Genomic DNA, 27,583 nt, shown 5'->3' with positions numbered 1-27,583 from the left:
AAGAGCTCGCTCTCTCCCTCCCCTGGGGCCAGAGGAGCTCTGTGCCCCTGCCTGTCCCCCCTTGTACACACCCCTGGCTGGCTGGACCCTTGCTCTGACCTGACCCAGTAGGTCCTTTAGCGGTCGTCCAGACCTGTGAAAGATCAATGGTCATTCGTCCAATGCCTCATATTTTGTTGATTTAACGATGTCACGGCACGGGCTGTTTGCAGGAAATGTGACCCCCCTCCCCACCCTGATTCCTTCATTTCACTCATTACCGCCAGGCTGCATGTTTGCTTTTCCAACGGGGTGCCCAGCTCACGAGCAGCAGCAGCAGCAACAACCCGCGTCCCCAAAGCAGAAAAAGCGCGCAGCCCACGCCCCTCGCGCTGTGCCCTATGTTGCTTCTTGGTGACGGCTGCACGGCGGCACCGCTCGCGTGGCTGCTGCCGCCCATTGCCCGGGACTGCCCCGGGTTTCTTCCCCTGGCCTGCCGCAGGGCCGCGCTCCGGAGGGTGCCCGGCGGCTACCGCTCCTCCCGGGGCGCGGGGGCTGGGCAGAGCCAGGGGCGCTGCGAGGACGCTGCGGTGGCTGGCCGGACTCGGCAGCGGCTCCTCTCACTGCGCCCGCGGCCACCTCGCAAGCGGTAAGTGCCGCCCCCCCCCGGCGGGGAGGGGGCTAGCGCGAGCCCCGCCGCGGAAGAACCGCGCTGGGGAGGCCGAGCCCCGCGGGAGTGGGGCTCCCTCCCACACGTGCGCGGGCTCCTGTGACCAGCACCGGAGAAGGGGGGGAGGGCAAGGCGCCTCTGTGGCCAAGTCTCCCAAGCTGGGGCGCGGCCAGGGCACGACTGTTTCTCAGGGAAGCTGTTTCTGCTCTTCGGGGGTCTGACACCGCGCCCCTGCCTCCAACCCCCATGAATAGGCTTCTTGCCGCGCAGGCGACATAGTGGCGCTAAGGGGGCGGGTTTGAAAGAACCAGGAGATCGCCCTGGGGGTGTCTGTCCTGTTCCCACTTGATTCACGGCCTTTCCTTAAAGACAGCACCCAGGTGTTCCCGAAACGGTCACTCGGGCGGAATTTCATGTGTTGCACATGAATGAGGCTGCACTTCATTTTAAAAGCTAGTCAAACAACGTTGGACTTATTCTGCCTTTCAGAAACCAGGATTCTGCATTTCTGTGCCTCATTCATCTCAAAGATTCCCAAAGCATCTAACCGCACAACCCCATAGGGTGGGATTACTTCTTGCACCACTGAAATGCAGCAAGCTCCGGGGTACAGCACGGCAGCTGTTAGCGTTTTTATAAACTAGTCTTCACCATGTTCCAGCTTAACTGAAAACTACACTCACATCCCTCTCCTCCTCCCCTCCCTTACAATTTTCCTTTAAACTTGAATCACCCAGAGAGCTTTTCTTTGTTCTAAATAAATACATTTCTACAATCTGGACTCAGTTGTGAGAGTGAAGGGAAGCTCGCGCTGCCTCCCTGTGAGAGCCTTGAGTTACCATTGATGAGGTTTCCTGCAAATTGTACTTTTGAAGTGGAATGGGTGGGGTTTCCTCCCTCTCTCCTACACAATTAGGAGTAGGTTTCATCCAAACTTACAGATGGGGCAGGAGTATCCAAGCAGAAGTTTAGGGTGAGATCCATGAAGGGCAACACTGAGCACCTTGGTGGCTAGAAAATCACAGGAACAATGCTGCAATCCACAAAGACTGAATTAGGCACCTTTAGGCTTCCTATGCAATGAAAGTGGAGAAATAGGCACCAGAGAATGGTGTTCTGCGAAGCCAGCATGCTAGCCGCCTAATCTAACCAAAGGGAGACACTGGTAAAAGGGGTATGTGTTAAGTGCCAATTCTTGGGCAGAGATAGGTGCCAAAGTCCAGGTTCCATGGAGGCACCTTGTACCTTGACTAGTGATCCACAAATTGGGGAAGATGGGCACTTGGCTGCCTAAACTGCATGAAAGAAACCACAGGAGGACCACCTCCATTATAACCTTTTGCCTAGTGAATAGGGTACTCATCAGGCAGGGGTGGACCCCTGCTTCAAGTCCCACATCCTCCTCATGAGGCAAAGGGGATCAGCCAACTCTCAGGTCAGGACTCTAACCACAAGGTTATGGGCTATTCTGATGGGAGGAGGGGTCTCTTAATCTCTGCTGTTGACGTGGCTTCACTTGAATTAAACAATGGAATATGTAAATATTAATTGGGCCAGAGAGAGAGAGAGTTAGAACCACTCTATAGCCTGGTGAGTAGGATGCATCCCTGAGCAAAGGCAGATCCTGCTCAAATCCTTTCTCCCCATCAGGCTGAGGTGGGGACTTGAATGGAGGTTTCCTACATCTTGGATGACTACCTTATGCACTAGGTTAAAGATTATAAAGGAGGTTGTCTTCCTAATCCTTCCCCCCCCCCCCCGCCATCCCTTCCCTGCCCCAGTGATTTTGTGTGAATTTGTCCAAGGGATTGTGAATCGCCCGGGGGCACAGGCAGGAGATCGATGTCCAGATGCCAATTATGAGGCAGCATTGTGTGTGCGCTCAGGCAGGAGGTGGGCATCTAGCTGCTGCAGTGCACATGCCTAAAGGAAAAACTTAGGTGCTGAGAGAGTTTATGTGCTTACAGTGTTAGGCGGTAGCCGAGCAGGAAGTTTGTGAATCACACTGGTGCCAAAAAATGGGACGTATACACCTAAGTACCTTTGTAAATCCTACCCGTAGAGCATGCACGCACCATTGGAGGAGGAGTAAGACCCAAATTAAGTTCCAGATGGATAGCTATTCAGCAATTTTCATGGACTTGAGGAGAAGGAAGGCACACTGTGGAATGTGGCTGCTTCCCTTCTTCCTTCTGCTCTGAGCAGTAAAGTTCCTACCAGATGGAGGGGTTTGTGAGGTATCTGTGAGGAAAGGATCAAAAGCAGCAGGACTGCTACCCCCCACCACTCTCCAGAGTTTGATCCCTAATGAGCTATATTTTCTACTGTCCATCATGGCCCTATATTGAAAAGGAAGGCTATGCAGCTTCTCCTTTTAAAATCATGGAGAAAATTGGCTATTATTTCAGTAAAGAGAAAATTGGAAGTGGTCTAAAGATTTCATAACTCTATGTAAATCTATGCTAGCTGGTGGAGGGTGGGTAATATTAATGGCTTTTCATGGGAGCCAAGGTACAGGAGCAATGGCACAAGGTCTGTATATCTCCCATAAAGATAGTAGTAAGTCCAGGAATCAGTTTTTCAGAATTGGAAATGTCTTATCCCCCCCCCCCCCCCCAAATCCTTGTCTGGAAAAGTAATGCTTTAGAGAGTGTTCATTTACCTAGTAGTTACTTTAAAGACAACATAATTTACTATGGCAGTTGACTTGTATTCTACTTGCTAAAAGAAAAGGAGTACTTGTGGCACCTTAGAGACTAACCAATTTATTTGAGCATGAGCTCTGGTGAGCTACAGCTCACTTCATCGGATGCATGCCGTGGAAACTGCAGCAGACTTTATTTATACACAGAGAATATGAAAAAATACCTCCTCCCACCCCACTGTCCTGCTGGTAATAGCTTATCTAAAGTGATCATCAGGTGGGCCATTTCCAGCACAAATCCAGGTTTTCTCACCCTCCACCCCCCCACACAAATTCACTCTCCTGCTGGTGATAGCCCATCCAAAGTGACAACTCTTTACACAATGTGCATGATAATCAAGTTGGGCCATTTCCTGCACAAATCCAGGTTCTCTCACCCCCTCACCCCCCTCCCAAAAACCACACACACAAACTCACTATCCTGCTGGTAATAGCTCATCCAAAGTGACCATTCTCCCTACAATGTTCATAATTAAGGTGGGCCATTTCCAGCACAAATCCAGGTTTTCTCACCCCCACCCCCACCCCTATACACACACAAACTCACTCTCCTGCTGGTAATAGCTCATCCAAACTGACCACTCTCCAAGTTTAAATCCAAGTTAAACCAGAACATCTGGGGGGCGGGGGGGGTAGGAAAAAACAAGAGGAAATAGGCTACCTTGCATAATGACTTAGCCACTCCCAGTCTCTAAGTTAGTCTCTAAGGTGCCACAAGTCCTCCTTTTCTTTTTGCGAATACAGACTTAACACGGCTGTTACTCTGAAACCTCTACTTGCTAAGTAATTTCCCAATAAAAAGATTTTATGTATGATTTAAGTAATAAGATGTCAGTTTGTAATATAAAACTTTATAAATATGTTTAATGTTGGCTTTGAAATTTGGCTAAGGTAATTAGATGTAGTAATATTGTCCTTTATTTATACTGTTTTGTTTACCTTCTGTTTCATAACAGAGTGGTAGTGAAACTGTGATAGGACATGGCAACCAGCTTACAGCTTTATAAGAAAAGTACATTTCCTCCTCTTCTGAATATTTATCAGCCGTCGCATTGCAGGAATCAGGTAATCATTTTAAATGATGTCGAAGTTGTGAGCGAAATACTTCTTTAAAATGTGAGAATTATTTGCATTCTGGGAGAATTATCTGTATTTACTCAAAGCATGCAGAAGGGCCATGCAGTGACCGAGGCCTAAGTGTTTTAGCACAAGGTCCGCTGACGAAATCCTCTTTTCTATCGTGACTCGGCATTGCCATTTCTCGCGTGTTTCCTGTTAAGGGCCACATTTCTCCCGCTCTTCCCCACCTCCCCAAAGTTCAGTTCAAATGAAAGTTGCAAAACAAACAAACAGGGAAGGAGTAAGCTATTGACTAATTGCTATCTGCTGTTAAATTAATTTTGTGTATTCTATGGAAGAGTGCCTGTTAACCAGATTTCCCTTTCCTTTCTCAACAAGAAGGAATTCTACTATAAATGTAAAGGCAACTAATATAAATATGTGCTTGCCATTAAATGCAGACTATTGTTTGGGTCTGTGTGGCACAGGGAGTTAATTTTCAGGACAGAGTCTTTCTAGTAAGTTCAAATTCTGAAGACCTCAAAAGAAAGCTAGTTTAGTTGTCTCAGGCAGGCCTTTACTGGACATTCTTCTTCGAGTCATTGCTCATGTGTATTCCACAATAGGTGTGCGTGCTTGGCACGTGCACCGGTGCCGGAAGTTTTTCCCCTAGTAGTACTTGTAGGGGGGAGCGCCCCCCTCCACTGCGACCCCTGGAGTGGCACCTGCCTGGCATGGTATAAGGGGGGCTGTGCTCCCCCCATCCTCAGTTCCTTCTTGCCGCCAGTGAAGATACGTCCGAACTGCTCAGCTCCAACTTTGAGGCAGCTCGACCCCAGTAGTACCTGTAGTCAGTTAGCTAATTCAGTTAGTTTAGTTAGTCATTGAGCCTGGGCCGGGACATGCCCTGCACCTCAGGCTTTAAGTCATGCGGCTCTTGTAGGCACTGTATGCCAAGGAGTGATCCGCACGTGGATTGTCTGCGCTGCATGGGAGGAACCCATATCAGTGACAGGTGCAAGATCTGCAAGTCTTTCGAGCCCCGGACTGAAAAAGAAAGGGACATTAGGCTCCGGGCCGTCCTGATGGAGTTGGCTGCTCCAAACCGGTATCTGGCATCGGTACGCGGAGACCCGCTGGTACAATTGTCCAGTCGGCACCGCTCCCCATCCACGGGGCACGCCAAGAGGACCGGAAAGACTTTCTCTTCGCAATGGCACCGAGGGAAGTCTGGAACAGAGGTTAGGCCCATGTCAGGTAGTCCTTGATTCCCATTGGGCCCTAGGCCTCCAACTCACGTTGAGCAGAGTAGCCCAGCCCCTTCGGAGCAGGCCTCTCCAGATGTCCAGATGCCATCTACACCCGAAGCTCTCCAGGCAGCCAGGGACATTATATCCATGCCAATGCCTGAAGCTCCGCTGATGTCGGCCTCATGTTCCAGAGGCAAGCTGCTGCTGGGATCACTGCAGTCGCCCCTGGCCCGGTACCGATTGAGGGAACGTTCCCAACACCGTTCACTGCCCAGCGACCATTCAGGGCTCAGTCCATGTGGATTGCCTTCGACGCCGGCCAGACTGTCTGGATGGGTGCTGTCCGACCAGAATTCCCGGCACCGCTCGTCTTAGCGAAGAAAATATCAATGGGTCCGTGGCGGACGTCGCCAACTGTCCTCGTCTCGCAGGAGATACCACAGTCAGTCGCGGCACAGTCGTTGACACCATTCCCGCTCGGACTCCCGTTCCAAGTCTCTGCGAAGGCGCCGTAGCCCTGGGCGTCGATCGCTGGTGTCTCGCCGTTGCGGGTCTGCCCGTCAAGGCCATTTGCGGAGCAGCTACTACCATCGGTGCCGCTCCTCCACGTCGAGATCGTGATCCCGTGGCCAATATAGATCCCGGCAACGCCGATACTCCCGGTCCAGAGGCAGCAGCAGATCATACGCCAGCCTGGCCTCCGCTCACAGCCGCCTGTCTACAGGCCAAGCTAGGCAGCCCAAACAGCCGGCTCCAGTGGTGTCTCAGCAAGCACAATGGCACCAAGTGTCGTGGCTGGCCCAGTGGTGCCAGTGGGCACCGAGGCCTCCGGCGCAGCGCTGGTGGGGGCTCGCTTGGTAGCCAGAGCCTTGGAAGCACCGTCAGCGTCCATCTTTAGACTGCCAGATAAAAGGTCGGTGGGCCCTGTGTCCTCGGTACCGTGCCCGGAGTCCTACCAGGTGATGGATCGTCAGGTGCCAGACAAAACCCAAAGCACTGCACCGGTCTTGCCCAGTCCAGAGGAGTTGATTGCAGCCCCACCCCCCTCCATCCTGCAGGAGGACTACCGGGCCCACCAAGACCTCCTAAAAAAAGGGTGGCAGCGAGCCCCCACCTCCAGGCTGAGGAGATGGAAGAGCCCTCAGACTCCCTGTTCAATGTGCTGTCCCCTTCAGCACAGGGCAGGGTGGCCTTGCCGCTCCATGAAGGGGTGGCAAGAATTTCAAATGCCCTGTGGTGAACACCAGCCTCCTTGGTTCCCATCTCTAAAAAGGCGGAGCGCAAGTACTTTGTACCCACGAAGGGACATGAGTATCTGTATACCCACCCGGCACCCAACTCGTTGGTGGTCGAGTCGGTCAACCACAGGGAGCGGCAGGGGCAACCAGCCCCGACCCCCAAGAACAAAGACTGGATGGTATTTGGTGTCTGACCATGGCTCTTGGCTCCGGCTTGCTTGCTGGACTTGGTAACTCAGCTCCTGATTGGGGCTCTGGCCACTAGGCCTGGTCACCTGCTCCAACGTTAGGTCAGTCTCCCGCCCTGACCATTAGGCAAGACTGCACACGGCCTGGCCCTTGAAAGAAAGAAAGTCTTTCCCAGAACACAACCAAAAAACCATTTCATTTGAATAACTGTCCAAAAATCAGAAATGCACTACTAGACACTATTGTGTGAAAATCCACCCAGAAACGATATAACAATAATAATATAGCAGTTACCAAAACACAAATAATAGAGTGAAATTCAGTGCCCTAAAAAATCCGAATAGAAACTGTGCGAGGAATCTGCTAAAGAGAGAAAGGAAGACATGATTGCTCAGTGCTTTGGAAGTCACACTGAGGATGAAGAATGCTTTATAAAGTATTTATTGCTTCATCAAGTTGTAGCATGTAATGCCCCAAACCAGTTCCGTTTTCCTAAATAAATAACTGATAATAAAGCAATTAACCTGCAGTATTGCCAAGAGTTAAATGTTTACCTTGTAATATTACTTAGCACTTCTATAGAGCTTTTCATATGGGGATATGAAAACATTTTACATCTTTTACAGAATTAAGCCTCACAAACTTCCCTGCAAGTGAGGGAAGTATTATCCTCATTTTAGCGCTAAGAAAAATAGTTAGTATAAGTGACTCATCCAAGGTCACACAGTATGTCAGTGGCAGAGACAAAAAGCAAATCCAATTCTCTTGACTCCCTGTCCCCTGCTCTGACCCTAAATGAATCTACGTTTCCCCACCTAGGAATCACCAATCTGAAAGAGAAATATTACAGCTAGAAGTACGACAGATCTAGTAACTCTACCAGTAACTAATTAATATAGCAATTAAACAGAACAGTCTGCAAGGTTTTGCTATAAATCTTTCTGCTGTCTTACATCCAGTTGAGTTGAATATACTTGTCCTGGGATTCCCTAAGAGTTTGACTTACATTCAGCTTTTTTGCCCTGAATTATTTTGAGTTTGTGTTTAATGGGAACAGAAAGGCTATTGTTACTAATAGTGCGCCTGCCTACTTTCACCATCATTTAAATGTGTGGGACTGAATGCCAATTTTTGGTGCCTATCCATCAAAAATGTTCCAAAAACTAATGTTTAGGTTGTTGTGAAGGAAGCTATGGGTATGCAGGTGTGTGAATGTTTCTTTGCTCCCACCCTTGCAGGGGGCTTCAGTTTTGCTCTTTCTTTTTTTTTTTTTTTTTTTTTTTTGAAGTATAGATAAGCTGAATCTCTTCTGACGGGGAAGAGAGTATGGTTTGCCAGTTCCTGTTTTACGGTTGCTGGCAGTTATTTGTCACACACAACCATTCAGTTTACCTGCTACAGTTAATAAAAAAAAATAGAAAATAACCCCTTTTCTTGAGTCTCAGAAAAATTCACAGTCCCCTTTATAGTTGGTCACCCTCAAAATAAGAAAAAGGAGTATACTGTAAGTACAAAGAGAGTTGACAGCATCAGCTTGTTGGTGTACTTCACATGTAATATTGCCATAGTAACAAAATGGTGAATATAGCCATTCATCACAGAATGCTGAGCTAAAACAGACACTATGGTTATTTACTGTAATAAAAGTAAAATGTAGAATGTTAAGGTCTCCATGATGAACTGAGGTCGTGTTTCCCAAACTTGGGACGCCTCTTGTTCAGGGAAAGCCCCGGGCAGGCTGGACCGGTTTGTTCACCTGCCGCGTCTGCAGGTTCAGCCAATCGCGGCTCCCTCTGGCCACGGTTCACCGCCGCAGGCCAATGGGGGCTGTGGGAAGCGGTGTGGGCCGAGGGACGTACCAGCTGCCACTTCCTGCAGCCCTCATTGGCCTGGAGTGGCAAACTGTGGCCAGTGGGAGCCGCAGTCAGCCGAACCTGCAGACGTGGCAGGTAAATAAACTGGCCCTGCCCGCCATGGGCTTTCCCTGAGCAAGCGGAGTCCCAAGTTTGGGAAACACTGAGCTAAGGAATAAAAGGTCTCCCTTATATGGTCCATTCTGTAAGTCAGGAATTAAGTGTCTCTGTACATGATGTGAGGGTAATTAGGGCATTCAGCAAACATTTGTAGAGCTATCAATTACAGCATTATATCTTCCACATGAAAGCCATGCTGAGCTGCAAAGTGCAGTCACAGATAACGTATTCTGACGTTTAATTTATATGAGTATATCAAGTGTCTCCCTTCAACACATTCTGCTGATTTTGTTTCAGTAAGGTCACTGTCTGTTGTGTAAATACTTGTACTATAGTAATGCCCAGAGGTCCCAATCAGGATCCATTGTATAAAGTGTATGTGCATTATAGATGGAGCTTGTAGTGCTGCCAATTAATTAAGGTTGCCCAATGTTTTCCATTATAATACTCTATTTTCAATTGCTTAAAACATTGCCAAATTTTAACCATTTTGGCTGAAGTTTTCCATGTGAGGTGTCAGTCGCAAGCTAAATATTTTTGGAAAGTTTCAGCAAAAATGGTTCAGCCATTTCAAGAATGAGATTAGAGAAAAATATGTTTTGCCCATGTTCTTTTTAAAAAAAAATTACACCCTCCATACTTTAGAGCAGGAACTTGACATTTGGTGGGAGGCTTGACTTTGTGTCAGGGGTTTGGCTTTGCTGTTCTTATGGAAAAACTGCCTGTATTTGATCAAATTATAAACCTTAGAGCTCATTTCACATATGCTGAATAAAGTCTTGTTAGATTTGGCAGCTAAATTTCCTGAGGATTCCATCTGCATGGAACAGGCTCCAGCCTGGGGCTGCAGGGAATGAGTATGACTTTCCCTGCAGAGAGATTGTCACTCCTGTTCTCTCTGCGCTCCCCCAGCCGGTAACCAGGCAGTGAGAAGAAGGAGGAGGCTGGCTGACTGGACTAGAATACAGAAGGGACAAGAGTCAGACTTGGGGAGGTGGGCAATGGAGGGAGTAAATAGGGACAAGAAGTCTGGAGGGAGTGGGTGGAGGTGACTGGGATGAGGAGTCGAGGAAGGCAGGAGACTGGAGTGAGGAGCCCGACAGGGGAGTGAGGAAGAGCTAGGATGGGGAAAAGAACAAGCTGAAGGGGAGAAGGGAGTCAGGCTTGTGGGGGATCAGGGGTAGATGGGTTTCTAACCATTCGAGTATCCACCCCTCAGAGCCTGGAATAGACCTCAGCATTCCTGAATCTACCATTCCCCTGTCAGCAATATTGGTGAACCCCACTGGCAAAGTGTGTGCCATCCCCCTCTAGTGGCTTGGTCCTTAGAGGATAACTGTCTAGTACTGCTACCAATTATGCTGGTATCTACAATGGAAGAGGTCTTTGTAGTGGATCTAAAGGTTTGAACCCTGCTGATGACCCATGTGGGTGTCAATATGATGTCACATGATAGAATTTGTTTATTCAATTTGCTTTATTTATAAAACCTAGGAAAGTAACACACAAAGTTTGCAAAGTCAAGCGCTCAAAAGTTAGGAAATGCCAGTATTAAGGTTTCTTGTACAACCTTAATTGGCCTCCTTGCACATAGGCTTAGTGTTAAAATTTAAATACAAGATGAGACACTAATTTTCTTTCTGGACGCCTTCCTCATTCAGTACACAGATTGACCAGCATTGGGGATGAATCAGGGTTTTGTAGTGAAGGAGGCTCTTGGGTCCTGCCATGACCCAATACACACAAAAGACAGGAGCTTACATGAAGCTTATAAATTAATTTCAGACATGACGCAACTGGGGATGTGAGGGGTTAAAAGACAGCCAAGCAGGAGAGAGGGAAAAATAGGGCTAACTTAAAAAGATTATACAAATGCTCAGTGAAGACAAGTGCATGCCATGACGGAGCAAAGACTTTGTTCTAAAATATAATAAAAACAGGAAGTTGGGCACCTAATTGGCCAGTTTCATGTAGGTATGGTGGAAGAGAAAGGAGATGATATGGCTTTGGGGACCAGCTCGGGAAGGGCATTCTGTTCTGGGGAGAAGGTGGTAAAAAGCACAGAGACAGTTATGAGATAAGTGGCCAAACAGGGTGCCTAGGCTGACTTCCTTGGTGGAGCAAAGTGCCTGTAGTTGCATTGAGAAGGTATGGGAAATCAAAAGTAAAGCTTACAATTCCCAGGGCTTGTCTACACGACGGGCAGCAATCGATCCAGCGGGGGTCGATTTATTGTGTCTAGTATAGACGCAGTAAATCGACCGCTGATCACTCTAGCGTTGACTCCGGTACTCCACCTCAACAAGAAGCACAAGGGGAATCGACGGGAGAGCGTCTCCTGTTGACACACTGCAGTGAAGACACCACGGTAAGTAGATCTAAGTACTGTGACAGGGCAAGGCCAGATGGCTATAGAAAAGTAGTGGGAGATAGTTATATTAACTCCAAGCTAAACAAATCCCTGGTACCAGGGTAAGTGAAATGGAAGCTGCTCCAGGTCAGTTAAGACACCTGCGGCCAATTAAGAACTTTCCAGAAGGCAGGGAGAATGCTAGGTTGATTGGGACACCTGAAGCCAATCAGGGGCTGGCTGAAAAAAGCCTCCCAGTCAGTCAGGTGGGTGGGCATGTCAGGAGCTGTGGGAGTAAGTTGCGCTGTTGGAGAGACTGAGCAGTACACACCATATCAGGCACAAGGAAGGAGGCCCTGAGGTAAGGGTGAAGTGGAGCTTGAAGAAGTGAGGGCTGCTGGTGGGGGAAGTAGCCCAGGGAATTGTACATATCATGTTTCTAAAAGGTCAGCTACCATAGCTGATACTATTAGGGTCCCTGGGCTGGAGCCCGGAGTAGAGGATGGGCCCAGGCTTCGCCCTCCACCCCCCTTTGCCCCCTGATTAATCACTGAGACTGGGAGACAACAGAGACTGTGCAAGGAAGGATAACTTCTCCTCACCTCCCTCGCTGGCTTATGATGAAAATGGCTCAGTAGACTCTGACCCTTGTCTCTAGAGAGAGAAGGGTTAAGTGGAGGGTCACAGTGAGCCTCTGAGGCTAGCGAAATCCGCTAGGAAACACGGGACCCACGGAGGCAAGGACAGAGCTTTGTCACAGTACGTTGACTTTAGCTACGTAACTTAGATCGATTTCCTCCCCCCTCCCCCAGTAGTATAGACCAGCCCTAAGCAAAGTAATCATACATGCTTGGAGAGGAGTAAAGAGCGTGTGTTTGGATTGTCAGTAAATCTCTCTTCGGACACGAGCCATGTATCACTGAAGGCTACCCCAGCATGGGAATAGGTATTTCTGCATCTGAAATATAAAGGATATTTATTCCACTGATTTACTTTTGATAGGGACCTCTGAGCCTTTGAGACAGTGTGCTAATGATTGTCTCAGTTCTTGATTCAGGCACCAGGGTTGTTAGCCCATCAAAGGCATTGGGAGGCGTCTCCTGTGACAGTTTTGAGTTTAGCTCTTCTGTCAGATTTTCTTCTTCCCCTCAAACAGAACTGGCTTCACAGCAATGGCAGTGTTTTATATCTCCGTCACATTTTTTGCTATAGTTACAGTTGATGCATTTTGCTTGAAGCAGAGTTGAGCTCAGTCCAGGCTCTCTCCTTCTCGCTTTTGTTGCAACTGCTGTGCCATGGCAGTCTGCCATTTTTCTAAACTCAGTATTCACACACAGACCTTTCTGCAGGACAGGAATGGCCAGGATTATGCATGTTTGCAGTGTGTCCTTGGTAGCAAGGAATTACTTACAATGCAAGGGGGATTCTTTCAACTGTGAGCAATGTGCCTATTGAGCTGTACCTTGGTCCCCATCCAAAGAGACAGATTTTTGTAAATAGGAGGCAAATCAATAGTTTGGGTTTTTTGTTTTTAACACAGATTCTTTTTATATGTAAATCATTCTTATTTTTCTGTATTTTTAGCAAACTTTTGTCCTGTGTGCTTTACTGAATGAAAAGTATTGTATAAAACACAAACTACCAATATAAATTCAATGCTATCCTGGACATGTTATTACAACCAATTGTATCACGGTGGAAGAATATACGGAGTTGCATAAACTTTTCTTTTTTTTAAATAGTACCAAATTTATTTCTGAGGTAGCAGTTTCCGATATCGACTTTGGTCTCCTGTCAGCAAAAGGGATGTGTTCACACTGAATCTCAAACAACAATCTCAAACAATTTACTTTAATCTGAGAAGCAGATTAACTTTTTTTTTTTAAATTTGATTTATTTTAGCTCCCAACCACTTAATTATTGGTGTGAGTGCTTCTGTCACTCCCAAAACAATTACCATGCAAATCTGGACTTTTTAAGAGTTGCCTTGTGATGGGGCGGACTGGGAATGAGAAGGTCAACCCTTCCCTGCTGGCAGAGGAAGCCACGCCCCTGAGGCTCTGCTGGGCATGCTCCAACAGAGAGTCAAGTATAAAAGCCTGCAGAGCTGCTCAGTCAGGGCTGGCGGCTGTGGAAGGAGGACACCCAGCAGAGGCTCCTGTTGCACCAATAAAATAAAAACCAGCAGGATCTTATTAAAGGGAAAAAGGCAAAATACCACATTAATTGTGAATATAGAAAGAATCATAGTAAGCAGTTAGTTACAGCTGTAACATTCCATTCAATCTCATATTTATTCACACATTCATTCATACATACACACACACACACACACAGGTTCTACAAGGTTGTTATCATAGTTACCAGCCTTAGAGTTGCTCATGCCAAGGTGGCCTGGACATGAGGAGGGAGCAGGGCCTTGTCAGATACTCATCTGATGCTCCTGGAAGTTGGTTTGCAGAATCAGACCCCAAAGTTCTCACTTTTTAGAGTCTATTTTTATAGGAATTTCTTCCTATGCCAGTCTATGGGAATTGCTTCATCATGCTGTTGCTGAATCAATCAGCAGATAGCACATTCCTGACGGCTCTGTGCTGCTAGATGTTATCTTGTTCTTTGGTTCTCCCATTCTTGAGGCTGTTGGGTGGATTCCAGTCTGCCCTCCAGGGGCGGGGGGAGTGGGGGTCCTCTGGTTATTTCCACTTGACACCTTCTTCAGCCGATGGACACTGGATTCTTAGGCTGGCACCTCCCTGATCATTCAGTTATTATCCACACCAAGCATCCATCCACATACATCCTCTATCTCTATTTTAATCACAATTGTTAATACAACAAAAGGGCGGGGAGTCTCTGGGTGCTGTTTCTGTTGTTAGAGTATTGCTTTGAGTCTCTCTCTGTGTGAATTGCTTTGAGAACAGACTCTGTCTTAGAATGTACTAACACAATTAGCAGCTTGCAAGTTTCACACATAGAGGGAGAGAAACAGTACCAGAAACCAAGAGACCTCTTAATTAGTAATACGCTGGAATTTAAACTATGGGGAATCAAACTCATTTGTGATTTTAATACAGAACTTCTTTAATATGATCCAACACTCCAGCCCAGGAGCAGTGGCGACTTGTACAGGAGAGAGCCAAGGTGCCAGGAAGTGGGACCAGAGACTGGCAGCTGTGGGAACCCTAGGGAGCCCCAGGGGCTGAGGAACCTGAAGACACTGATGCCACAGGGACTGCTACATTTGGAGAACTGGTAGAAAGTGACCCAGGAAAGGGAAGGGAGTGGTATCTCCCACCACTCTGAGGGTAGCGTGTTGCAGTAGGATTCCCCGCTGACGCGGGGCAGATCACGCTGTCAATGACAGGGCCCTGAGTTGGAGCCCGGTGAAGGCAGGTGGGCCCAGGCTCCCCTACTGGGGGTCTCTAACACCCCCCCTTTTTTGTGACAACATAGTTCACCGACCCCTCTCTTACCTCAAAGGAGATAGATGAACTCCGGCTGCTGGGCTGGACTATCCTGCAAGGGGAAGAGGACTTAGAGGGATTCTGGCCCTCAGGCCACACCACTTTAGGAGCTCCCTATAGAGACTCCGGCCGCTAGGCCACGCTATCCCACCAGAGGAAGAGAGTTTCGGGAGACTCTGGCCATTGGGCCATGTTGCTTTAGGAGCGCACTATGGGGACTCCGGCTGCTATGCCGCGCTATCCCACCAGGGGAAGAAGATTTAGAGGGACTCTGGCCACTGGGCCATATAGCCCTGACTACCGGGGAGGTTGTAGAACTGGCGTAGAAGCCGGGAGGCGGGGTTAACCTCGCCCCCCCTGGAATCAAAGGGGTTGACAAGGTACAAAACCCCCCACATACCTCATACAATGATTGGTTTCTGTTGGGACCAAATTCCCAGGAATATCACCCTCCCGGGGGCTCATTTTATGGCAGTAATTTAGGAACATGGTAGGCCCATGAGATGGGCCAAGTAAGGCTAGGCTGGTTGATGAACAAACAAGCCATAAGTCTGTGATTTAAAAATAAATGAAGCAAAAAAAGTTTTCCACAGTCAGAATTTGTTATATTAAATTAAATGTTTTCTTGCAGCCAGGGCTTCAAGATAAGAAACTGAGCTCCTAGAGTAGTCCAAAACAGTCTCAGAGAGACACAAATACTCACTCATAGTACATTCACTCTGCAACCAACAGCCTTCGCTAACTGCAATTCTAACAAACATCTCAAGATCAAAGGCTACCCAGATCCTTACTTTGAACATGTCTGCTCTCTAAATACTGGGATCCTGGTCATTTTCTAGATTTATAGATTCTCAGACTAGAAGGGACGATTGTGATCATCCAGTTTGACCTGCTGTATAACACAGGCCACAGAACTTCCCCCAAAATAATGCCTAGATTTTAAATCAAGATTGATTTAAAAATTGTCTGATGGAAAATCCACAACGGTGCTTGGTAAATTGTTCCAAATTCTGGATACAGCCTGAAAGATACTTAATAAACCGGACAGGGCAGCACAAACAGTGTACAGAGTATTTTAAGGTCAGAGTTAAGGGTGATTGGGTACCTCAGTTCTGCCTTTCCATGCTTCATTTTATTTATCTTGATGTAGAGTTTCCTGGTCCTCTAACATTTGTTGTTTGTAAAGCCACAATGTTCTAATCAGGTTTAGTTTGAGTAAGGCATTGATACAATCTCACTGCTTTATCTCTAGATTAACTTTTCTTTTTAGGGAGGGTCTGTGATTCTTAAATTCTTATAGAAATTACAAGAAATAATCTGTGACACCTTGATATTCCAACATTTCTGAGTTTAGAAGCATTTACTAAGTGTGTTGGACCCATCAATGCACATTACTGGTCTCTTGATTTGGAACTTTTGAGTTTTGTATGTGCGTACATCTGCATCTAGCAGGCTTTGGGTTCTGGCAGAGATTGTAAAGTATGTCTAGGGAAACTTCTATAGTTTGCTGGTGCAGCTTGCAAAATCCTGTCCCTAGGGCCAATGATTTAACACTGCATTAACCCAGGTGCTTTGTGTATATTACTTTCAAGAGGAGCAGAAATCTATATTAAATTGTTGATACGAGTTTACGTCTCTACCTCCATTTTCATAAAGGTGTATGTTTGGTAATTTGGATTAGACTCTGGAAGTGGGTGGGTGGGTGTACACCATTCGAAATTGCTTTTTAAAAAAAGGTGAAAATTCAATTAAGTAGATATAGCCGTTCATGAGGCCTTTGCACGTGGAGGTGGGCTATGGGAGATCTGCCAGGGATTTGGTTCAAGCACATACAGTGAAGTCCGTTACTGAAAGCCATAGAAACAAAGTTCTTATACTAGTTTGTATATATTCTCTGGAATACTTTACTAGCTCATATTAATACTGAACAATAACTGAGTGGAAAATATTTATGGATTAAAACTTATAAACAAATTCTCAAACTGAGCCAAGCATCAGCTCCACAATTCTGAAAATTTAATTTTTGTATTATTTGGCTACTCTTTGATTTCAGTGAAAGAGACAAAGCAAGGGTTCTGTTATGCACTGAAGAAGGTATGCACATTTTAAAGTGTGGCACTTATCCTAGCCATGATTGATCGGCCCCCTGTTTTCACATCCATATATTTCTGCCCAGAATGACAAAACCCCCAAAAAGATGATGAAAGATGACACCGGGAAGAAGAGGAACAACAAATCATCATTTAGTGATGAAGACAAGGAAGATGCAATGAAACAGGCCCTGCTAGAACAGGTAATTCCAGTATGATGTTTGCAGATAACTTAAACTACTCTGTGTAATAATTCCATAGAGTTAGAACATTTGGATTGCGAGAACCCAAAGAGCTCTCCATTGTTATCCACATGGCCTGATGGCGGCTTCTCTGGTTGCAGGGCTTATTCATTCCTTTGGCTGATAAAGGATTTGATGCTGATGTTAATGCCCATTTTAGCCTTACGTGGTATTCCATTAATTTCAGTGACATTGCTCTTAAAAATTGGACCCAATGATCCAGTTCTCGTATAAAAACTCTCCTCAAAAAGGCACTTCTGGTACCTATATTACTAAGGCGAAGGCAAACAGGAAGACACATGGGAATTGAGGTAGCTGTAATTACCGTACACTTAATGGGAGAGTCAGGTTGCTCTTACAACAGAATTTTTTTTTTATAGCAGCTTGCAGATAAATGGGTAGTACATCTTATTAGCTATTTGTAAGCAGATTAGAATTCTCATCTTTAGAATTAAATTAGATTAGAATTAGAAACATCAAACTGAAAGTTTAGCTAAAGTAAACATTATATAGACAATATTTGTGAATGTTCGTTTCATAATGTGGAAGTTGTCAGGTACCACCTTATGTCGTGTAATGTAAGGCAATTTTTCTTCTTGGAGTGGTTGCTCATATCTATTGCACAGTAGGTGCTAATAAGATGTACTACCATGTGCACTGGTGTCGGAAGTTTTCCCCCTAGAAGTACCTGTAGGGGGAGTGCCCCTAGCGACCCCTGGAGTGGCGCCTCCATGGCGCAGTTTAAGGGGCGCTGCACGCTCCCCTCAACCCTCAGTTCCTTCTTGCGGCCAGTGAAGGTGCTTCGGAACTGCTCTGCTCCAGCTTTGCTGCAGCTCGTCCCCAGAACTCTTGTTAGGTCAGTGAATGTTACCTGTAGTTAGTAGTTGTTAGTTAGTGCACTTGGGCCGGGGCATGCCCCACGCCTGGGTTTTAAGTTGTGGAACACTTGTAGGCGACCGATGCCAGTGAAAAGAAAAGGAGGACTTGTGGCACCTTAGAGACTAACCAATTTATTAGAGCATAAGCTTTCGTGAGCTACAGCTCACTTCCTCAGATGCATATCGTGGAAACTGCCAATGAGTGATCCGTTGCCAGTGAGTGATCCGTACACAGACTGTTTACACTGGGTGAAACCCATCTCAGCTGTCACTGCAAGATTTGCAAGTCGTTTAAGCCTTGGACCGAGAGAGAGAGAGAGAGAGACATTAGGCTCTGGGCCGTCCTGATGGAGTCAGCACTGACCCCGACGTTGTGGGTTGTTACATCATATCACCATACAACTATGATGCTATATAAAGTTCTTTGGGAACTTGGCAATCCAAACATAACTCTGTTGTCAGGGTCCAAAACAGTTTATTTAGAAAAGCAGGCACCCTTACTTTCTTAGCTGCCATTGAGTAAAGCACGGATATCTACTGAAAATGGATTTGGGGCCTGGCAGCTTACTGAGGCACTGATCACAGAAATTCTTCTGCTGGGGCAGGGGTGAAATGGATGACAATATGCTCCTCTTGGGCCAGTGATGGTATTGATCCAGACCATAGTCAACAGCACCATCTGCTGGGAACTCACTATAATACTTCGAGATTATTTCAGTTATTCTTCAATATATTAACCTAAGAATATTTATATTCTATCTGTAAATATGCAGAGTGTTATCAGTATAATAGTGGGTGGTATATTGGCACTTTGAATACACAGAGAAGTGAACAAAATAATTCAGACTTAAGTTCCTTCTAATTTAGAATTAAGAACACCGGGTCATAGAAGATAGAGAAAGAAAAGACCTGGTAGATTCACCTGTCACCAAACAAATGCAGCATATCGTTCCCAGATATGTCAGACATAAAACTGATATTGCACATGCATTTAGCTCAAAGACACAAGAAAGCACTGGCTATTGTATTGTATGATACTTATGCACTTCCAGCTTTAAGTATTGAACGGTACATTGGATTTAAGTTTATTACTAGTGTTCAAATGACTTACTATGTAATACACAGTGGACCCAAATTTTTAAAGGCGTTTTGAGATTTGTGTATAAAGTATGTGTACAATTGTGCTCTTACATTTGCATGCACAATTGTTGGGATTTTGTATGTACAGTAGAACCTCAGAGTTACGTAACACCAGAGTTATGAACTGACTGTCAACCACACACCTCATTTGGAAGTACGTAAACAGGCAGCAGCAGAGACAGAGACGCACAAAAAGTAAAAACAACAGGGAGTCCGGTGGCACCTTAAAGACTAACTGATTTATTTGGGCATAAGCTTTCGTGGGTAAAAAACCCACTCTTTCAGATGCATCATGAAAGCTTATGCCCAAATAAATCGGTTAGTCTTTAAGGTGCCACCGGACTCCCTGTTGTTTTTGTGGATACAGACTAACACAGCTACCCCCTGATACTGGACACCAGAAAAACAAATATAGTACAGTACTGTGTTAAACGTAAACTACTAAAAAAAGCCTGTTTCTGTGCTGGTTTCATTTAAAATTAAGATGGTTAAAAATGGCATTTTTCTTCTTCTTCATAGTAAAGTTTCAAAGCTGTATTAAGTCAATGTTCAGTTGCAAACTTTTGAAAGAACGACCATGACGTTTTGTTCAGAGTTACGAACATTTCAGAGTTATGAACAACCTCCGTTCCCAAGGTGTTTATAACTCTGAGGTTCTACTGTAATTAGTATTGAACATGCAGTCATAGTAATTGCATGTATAAACATAGGTGTGCAGTTTTGCTCATGGATTTTTCAGCCATCTTTCATTATAAACCTGACCCCGAAGGGCCTGTTCTTGAGCTACTGAAGTTGATGGCAAGACTCATTGACTTCACTGGCACGGAACTGGGCCCTAAGTATACTACTGGATAGTATTCTAGGTACCAGAATACTTACTGTATTCTTTAATACAATGTTGTAGATGCAAGCTTGGCTGAGAGAGAATTCTGGTACCTGAATTATCCATTATTTAATTTCACGATATCATTCAAGGAGACCTTCTAATTGTCTGATAAGTGCTAGCCATATAGGACCTGTATGTGCAATGTGACTTAGCTGACAGATTCACTGCAGCCAACAGTTGATGGCAAGTCACTTTTTTCCATACACAGTATGCTCTCTTTTTATGGGGTATTCCGTATAGTGACTTGCTGGCACTTTGATTTTCATTTGAAAAAAAAAAATCTGACTCATACCTAGAGCATCCAAATAATGAGTGTTTCAAGCGCAGCCCTGTAAGTCCCGGCAGTCAATTGATTTGAATGAAAGTTCTACTAAAACTTTTCCCAAGAAGCCCAAAAGATCCTGGAGTAAGGAAGTATTTTAAAAAGTGTTAACTCGCATGCCCTGTCTTATGTCCATTTCCTTAGCTGTATTTTACCATCATAAGAAATTCCTAAATATTTCAAAGATCTTTGTCTTTCATTGTGTCTCTCCCCCCACACCTTTAATTTAAAGACTCTATAAAGCAAGTAAGGATACACAAAACAACTATTAAAATAGCAAAGGGCTTTTTATTTTTTTTAATAAGATTTTTCCAGATGGTCTCCAGAATGAGCCTAAACTGAAACTGCTTATAAAAAACAAACAAACCCCCCCCCCCCAAACTTGTGACTTGTTCTCTTTTTCTTCTCCATTCTCTTGGTTTTATTTGTCACATCAAAAGCTTCTTTAAAAGAGCATGATTACAGGTGTCTCTTTCTCTCTGATGCTTTGTGAAGCTAGTCACTCTGAAGATGTCTTATGACAGGAATCATTGCTGAATGTTGGTGCCTGCGCCTTAATCCAGGTACTGCATAAAAAAAGATGCTTAGATATGTGGATTAGAATTCATCCACTGCTGGAGGGTTGTGGAGGCGAAATGTGAAGTCAGCCCCTTCCAGTCAGCACTGCAGAATATGCTTCTCTGTTTTCACAGCAGCAATCGCCCCTCTTTCTGCTGAACTATTTCTCAGCCTTCTAGGAATGTTTCATCAAAAGCTTTGACAGGTTTTAAATACAGTAAAAGGTGTGTTATCAGCCCTGTACCAACTGGAAAGCTCTATAAACTGGCATTTTTAATCTTCATAGAAAGTTCGGTTTATAGTCTAGTTGGCATGGGGCTGGCAGGTTCCCAGCCTGGCTCCTCCTGGCTCCCCAGAAGCGGCAACGTATCTCTACTGCTCCTAGGTGGAAGTGCGGCTAGGCGGCTCTGTGCGCTGCGTCCGCTGCAAGCGCTGCGCCCGCAGCTCCTATTGGCTGCGGTTCCCAGCCAATGGGAGCTGCAGAGCCAGCAGTCTGGGTGGGGGCAGCATGCAGAGCTGCCTAAGAGCAGCAGGGACAGGTTGCCACTTGCGGGGAGCTGCCCAAGGGGAGCACCCCCCGGATCCGGCACCTCAACCCCCTGCCCCAAGCCCCTTCCCATACCCAAACTCCCAACCCTGCACCCAAACTCCTTTCCTCTTAGTTGACTGGAATTTTTCACTTACCAACACCCCCCATTCCTCCAACATGCAGGATAAAAAAGCGTTTATTGTAATTGTTTAAACTACAATGGTGGTGCTGCTGCAGTCACTTCATAACTTCCTTGTCTTTTTCTTCCATCTTTCCAGGAGTTCCAGGGCCCAGGAGCCTTCTTTTCCTCCTTGCTTTCAAATGAGGACTGAATGTAACTTCTAGTGGTGCCTACCAGCTTACTTCAGGGACCAAATTCTGTGCTGATTTACATCCTGTTGAAATCAGTGAGATTGCACAGGATTTCAGTGCAGAATTGGAAGAGCCAATGCCTCTGCTAGAGGGGATTGCAGAGAGAAATACTATCGATACAGCCATTAGATGAGAAGGACATGTTCTCGTCACCCCCCTCCCAACTTCTTCTTTCCTGTTGATATCCACCTAAACACAATCACAAGTATCATCCCTCCCTCACAGCAGATGGATGCCCATAATGACTTCTTTGCTAGCAATGCAAGATGTTCTCTCCTTCACTCCCAGTCCCTCCTCATCTGGGAGTTAGGGATCCCACTCAGCACATGGATTCTGACTCCATTCCCTGTTTGTAGTGTTTCTGATGTCTGTACTTAGAACAGAAATGAGTAGAGCTGGTTGGAAAATGCAGATTCGTTGAAAGTGAATTTGAATGTCATTCTGATACGCTGCATTTTAACCTTTTTGGAATGGAGCATTTTTGATTTTTCTGTTTCAAAATGACTGATCTTTTTTTTATAAAATGAGACGAGTCCACATTGGGATGATCAAAACATTGTTTCACATTGCAGGGGTTTTTTGAAAATTTGATTAATGGGAAATCTCAAAAAAAAAAAAAAAAAAAAAAAAAAAGCTTCATTCTGTTCCAGAACGGAAAAAAATTCAAAATTGCAAAACTCTTTCTCTGAAGCAAAAAATCTGGTTCCTGCACAACTCTACAAGTGAGCCTATATTCTGATCAGGAAAGTCCATGTCCAGTTATTTTGGAAATGGAAGTGGTTAGTGGAAAGGTGGAAAGAAAATACACATTTAACAAAAAATAAACAAACCCAAACCCCAAATTCATGTGAATATTTTCTTCCAGCGCCATCTTGAAAACTACAAAAATCTATACAGGCTGAGAAATGCCATGTATGTGCGTTACAGGGATTTGTTGAACAAGAAAGTTCAAAAGCAACGAATTCAGATCCAAATGTCTGATCTCAACTTCAAGCAAACTCTTGAACAGCAAGGAAGAAAAAAGGTATGAATTTTTATTTTGAGGGAAAAGAAGGGGGATTTGCCTACTGAAAATATAGGGAAATGTTTAGAAAGAAATATAAGGCTTGACTGGAAAATTTAAGAGATTTTTTTTCCCCATACCCTTTTGAAATTGTAGGAGTTGTCTTTTCTAGTATTAATATGCAGGGTTTATGTGAATAACACCCATTAGCATTAATACAATTTAACTATAAATCCCCTCCTTTCATGGGAGGGTGGGCAAGTTGGTCTGTTGGTGGGGAATTATTGAAAGTTTCAAACTCAGGATTTTCTCCTGGAAAGTGAGCTTGTTGCAAGAAGAAAAATGACTGATTAAACTGGAAAATGTTCTTAAGAACACAGTGAGATTAAAAATAATCCTCTTTTAAAAAAAGTCCTTGCCTGAGTCACTAATAATTATTGATGAGTAAAGACAAAAGATTCTTAGAAAGCTGGCTTAGTTTTCACCATTTTTGGTGTATGAAAACAAATTAGTGCATTTCACTTTTTCTTTCAGTAAGTCACTTGCTAGAATGTATTGATATTTAATTAAATCCATTAAATGTTAGCTTTTATAAAGCACCCTCCTTGCCTCCCCCCTGTTTTATGTAAAAACTAAAATTTGGACTTTACTTTAAAGCAACACTGCCAGGTAGTTTAATGGATGCTGAATCCCAAGCACAATCACCTACTGTGCTTTTAATCTTCTTATTCTTTAATGTGGAACACAAGCCACAAAAGTAAGGCTGTGTCTATTCTGAGCTTACACGTTAATTACTCTGGAGCTCTCCCTGTTGGTACCACCAGTGGAGCTGAACTGGTGATGATGCAAGAATGGGACATTCTAAGAGCGAGGTCCGTGTAAATAAGGCTAAAAAGTGTGTATTTGAATAGGCTAGTACTATAAAATCCAAGTATAGGACAGCCACTTTCAGAGGAAATTAGGACTAAAATATTTTAAGAAATATCAAAATGTTTAAAACAAATTTATTTTTCTAATGTAGCAATCACAAAATTCTGATTTGTGGAAAAAACAAATGATCTCCTTGCTCTCCTATGACACATGAAATAAAACAGATGTAAACTGAAATGAGGAGGATGGTCCCTTATGATGCTGGAAGACTTGAGAGAGATGCGTAAATTTTTGGGAGTTGGTTTTTAGGCATCACAGGGAAATGTAATATCTGTGTGTGACTTACTCTTCTTTGAGAATTGCCTCTGTGCATTCGCACTTGTGGGATATTGTGTTCTTGGTGTTGAGCTGTGGAACTGCCTTGAAAAGCTGTGTGTGTTGATGGGGGGAGGATTGCGCAAAAGAGATCTTGCGTGAAGTTGAACTTCTTGCCCTATTCTGCAAAGGGAATGCGCCTCCCTACCTGTGGAGTCCTGACATTATATAGGATTCCAAAACAGAGGGGAAGGCGGGCGTGTACTATGAATGCATGGAGGTGACCTTTGAAGAGCAACAGTTACTGTTAAGTACTCTCTCTCTCATTTCCAAAGTCATTCAAAAGAAAAGAGGACAATGCATGTGAACCAATAAAATCACTTTTCAGGCCCTCACGTAGTCATTAAAGGTACCCACATTTCTTATCCTTTGTATGTACAATCTTTTTTTTTTTTTTGCTTCTTTATAACATTTGAGCACCTAAAATTCAGTTCTGCAGATGGTTTAACACAACATCTGACAACCCAAACCTATAGCGTCTGTTTGTGCTCAAGATTTATTGGTAACTCAAGGGGATACATTTTAGACAGCAGTTTTCTTATGCTTAAAGATCTTGTATGTTGCAAAGACTTTAAAAAAAAATCCCTATGATGTAATACTGAGGGATAATAAAAAATCAACAATAATCCAACAAATCCAAACCCCAGAAAGAGTGGTCATTTTGGACTTTGCCTTATTTGTGGACTGTGTGTTAAAGTAAACACCTGCTTATGCAGTACAAACCCAGTGGTCTTTCCTTTGCAGATGACTTTAAAGGCTATGTATGTTGGGTCCTCAACACTTGCTTAGGCACCTACATAAATGGCCTGTCTTTCAAAAGTGTTGAGGACCCAACAGCTTCTATTAAATTCAAATCAGTTATGCCAGCAGAGATTGTGCTGTGTGTTTTGTTAATGTAAGATTTACAATATCGTTAAGTATTCATGTCTTTGCATTTAAACACTTGGGTTTGTACATGTGAGAGCTAAAGACATTTTTGTCAATTAGCAAATTTAACTAGACTTTGAAACTAGGCAGAATTCTGTTGCAATGCCTAGAAATCACAGCTGGTCCACAAAAACCAGTTTCCATAGGTTGCAGCTCCCCAGATGTGGATACTGGGAATTTGCTACCCACTCATTACTAATGGGGCTTCTTTCCTGGAGTCCCCATCAGCAGTGCTTGTGGATCTGTGAGAGGTTGTTGGGAGGACTTACATTCCTCTTCTGATTTTAAAAATAAATAAATAGGAGCTATCCCCCTGAATCTTCACTGCTGAGCATGTCATTTTCACCTTAAGCACTAGAGAACACTGCTGCCTTAAACAGAAGACCAGTTTATTTCTCAAGGTTGCATGTCAAGCTGAGAAAGTGAAACTGAGGTGGCAAGTGAGTTCTGGATCTTGGTAATCCCTCAGAAGCTAGATGGGGAAGAAGAATTGTAGAAAGAGCATTTTTGAGCAGCTGTTTATCCTGCACTGATGAATCAGGCTCTGAAACCCACCTTCCTCCCTGGGCTTTAGAGCCCAAACTCTAGCCAGAGCCCAAATGTCTCCACAGCAGTTTACTGCTGTAGTGCGAGCTCTGAGACTCACTACTGAGGGTTTTAAAACACAGTGTAGACATACCTGCTTCTTTTATCAGTAAGGGGTCCACAGTCTAGCCTGTTATTTCACGTGTTGTAACACACGATGATGTGAAAATTGTGTTGTGCTGTGATGACAGTGCACTGGGCAGGGACTGTCTCTTGTGTGCTTGCAAGATCCTAGCACAGTGGGATCCTGGTTTATGATTGGGGTCCTGAGGCACCATTGCAATAAAATATAATTTAATAATAATTTTCAGGATAGCTGAATTATCCTACTAGCAGGATGTGGGAGTGTACTGGTGAAACTGGGATCCCAAAAAACTGAAACCAAGTGACAATGCTATGCTAGGAAATACAATGTTTTATTGTTGCATGTGAACTTGTAGCATTATTTATGCATAGGGTCCCTACCAAGTTGAAGTCAAAACAAGCAGGCAGCAGTGAGGTCCCCCCCGCCACCCTCCGTAACTGCATGATCACAAGCTTCATTAGATGGTGCTTGTATTAGGTCCGTTTGGTGTTAACAGGTTAAAACTGTGTGTGGGAATTTACGCTACTGTTCTTTCAAGACTATCTGGAGACAATAAAACAGACATGTTTATGAAATTGCAATCATTCTTACAGGAGCACATGACACTGTTACAGAAATATTCTGAGCAATTTAAACTATTTAATCAGAGGCTTAGATTTTCCTGTAACAGGTTGTCATATTGAGGTCCAAATTCTCTGCTAGTGTCAATGGGCACAGTGCCAGTGACTTCAGTGGAGTTTTTCCACAATAGGCCAGAGACTTTGGTCTTATTATTTTTGTTATTTCCTTCCTTTGACCCCAGCGCTCATTTATCAGCAATGAAAAATCATGAAACTGAAGTGATTTATACTAAAGCAGTGAATCCTGCGTCCTTTCCAGCTTCCTGAATAGATAATCTTTAGGGCTTTCGATTAATCGCAGTTAACTCACGCCATTAACTAAAAAAAAATTAATCTGGACTAATTACAGTTTTAATTGCACTATTAAACTATTAATAGAATACCAATTGAAATTTATTAAATATTTTGGATGTGTTTTACATTTTCAAAATATTGATTTCAATTACAACACAGAATACAAAGTGTACAGTGTTCACTTTATTATTTTTATTAATAAAAAATTGCATCCAATGAAGTGAGCTGTAGCTCACGACAGCTTGTGCTCAAATAAATTGGTTAGTCTCTAAGGTGCCACAAGTACTCCTTTTCTTTTTACTGTAAAAATGATAAAAGAAATATTTTTCCATTCACAGCATACAAGTACTGCAGTGCAATTCTTTATCATGAAAGTGCAACTTACAAATGTAGAAATATTTTTGTTACATAACTGCACTCAAAAACAAAACAATGTAAAACTTTAGAGCCTACAAATCCACTCAGCCCTATTTCTTGTTTAGCCAATCGCTAAGAGAAACATGTTTGTTTACATTTATGGGAGATAATACCTTCTGCTTTTTATTTACAATGTCATCTGAAAGTGAGAACAGGCGTTCACGTGGCACTTTTTTAGCCAGCATTGCAAGGTACAGTATTTATGCGCCAGATATGCTAAACATTCGTATGCCCCTTCATTCTTCGGCCACCATTCCAGAGGACATGCTTCCATGCTGATGATGCTCATTAAATAAATAATGTGTTAATTAAATTTGTGACTGAACTCTTTTGCGCGGGGAGAATTGTATGTCTTCTGTTCTGTTTCACATGCATTCTGCCATATATTTCATGTTATAGCGGTCTTTTATGATGACCCAGCACATGTTCATTTTAAGAACACTTGACAAAATGCAAAGCAGGTACCAGTGTGAGATTTCTAAAGATAACTACAGTCCTCAACCCAAAATTTAAG

At 44.3% G+C, this 27,583-nt stretch overlaps 1 protein-coding gene across 6 annotated transcripts in view; it reads left to right on the top strand.

Moving 5' to 3' along the window:
- Nucleotides 1–266: 266 nt before the first annotated feature.
- Nucleotides 267–27,583, top strand: part of LOC311519028 (uncharacterized protein) — a 101,262-nt gene continuing 73,945 nt past the window's right edge. For 4 of the 6 annotated variants that reach the window (XM_084625183.1, XM_084625179.1, XM_084625182.1 and 1 more), the window contains exons 1-4: nucleotides 267–628; nucleotides 4,310–4,418; nucleotides 17,053–17,169; nucleotides 22,759–22,917. In XM_084625183.1, coding sequence (XP_084481309.1) covers nucleotides 4,335–4,418; nucleotides 17,053–17,169; nucleotides 22,759–22,917 — 360 coding nt within the window. In that variant the 5' untranslated portion in view covers nucleotides 267–628; nucleotides 4,310–4,334. Of the gene's footprint in view, nucleotides 629–4,309; nucleotides 4,419–12,032; nucleotides 12,172–12,271; nucleotides 12,359–17,052; nucleotides 17,170–22,758; nucleotides 22,918–27,583 lie in introns of those variants that run through there. The other 2 variants (XM_084625180.1, XM_084625181.1) reach the window with 2 other exon arrangements.

This window comes from Lepidochelys olivacea (assembly GCF_965140295.1).
Source record: "Lepidochelys olivacea isolate rLepOli2 genome assembly, chromosome: 3".
NCBI lineage: Eukaryota > Metazoa > Chordata > Testudines > Cheloniidae > Lepidochelys > Lepidochelys olivacea.
Note: the sequence above shows the minus strand (reverse complement) of the source record. Positions and strands in the feature narration are given on the sequence as shown.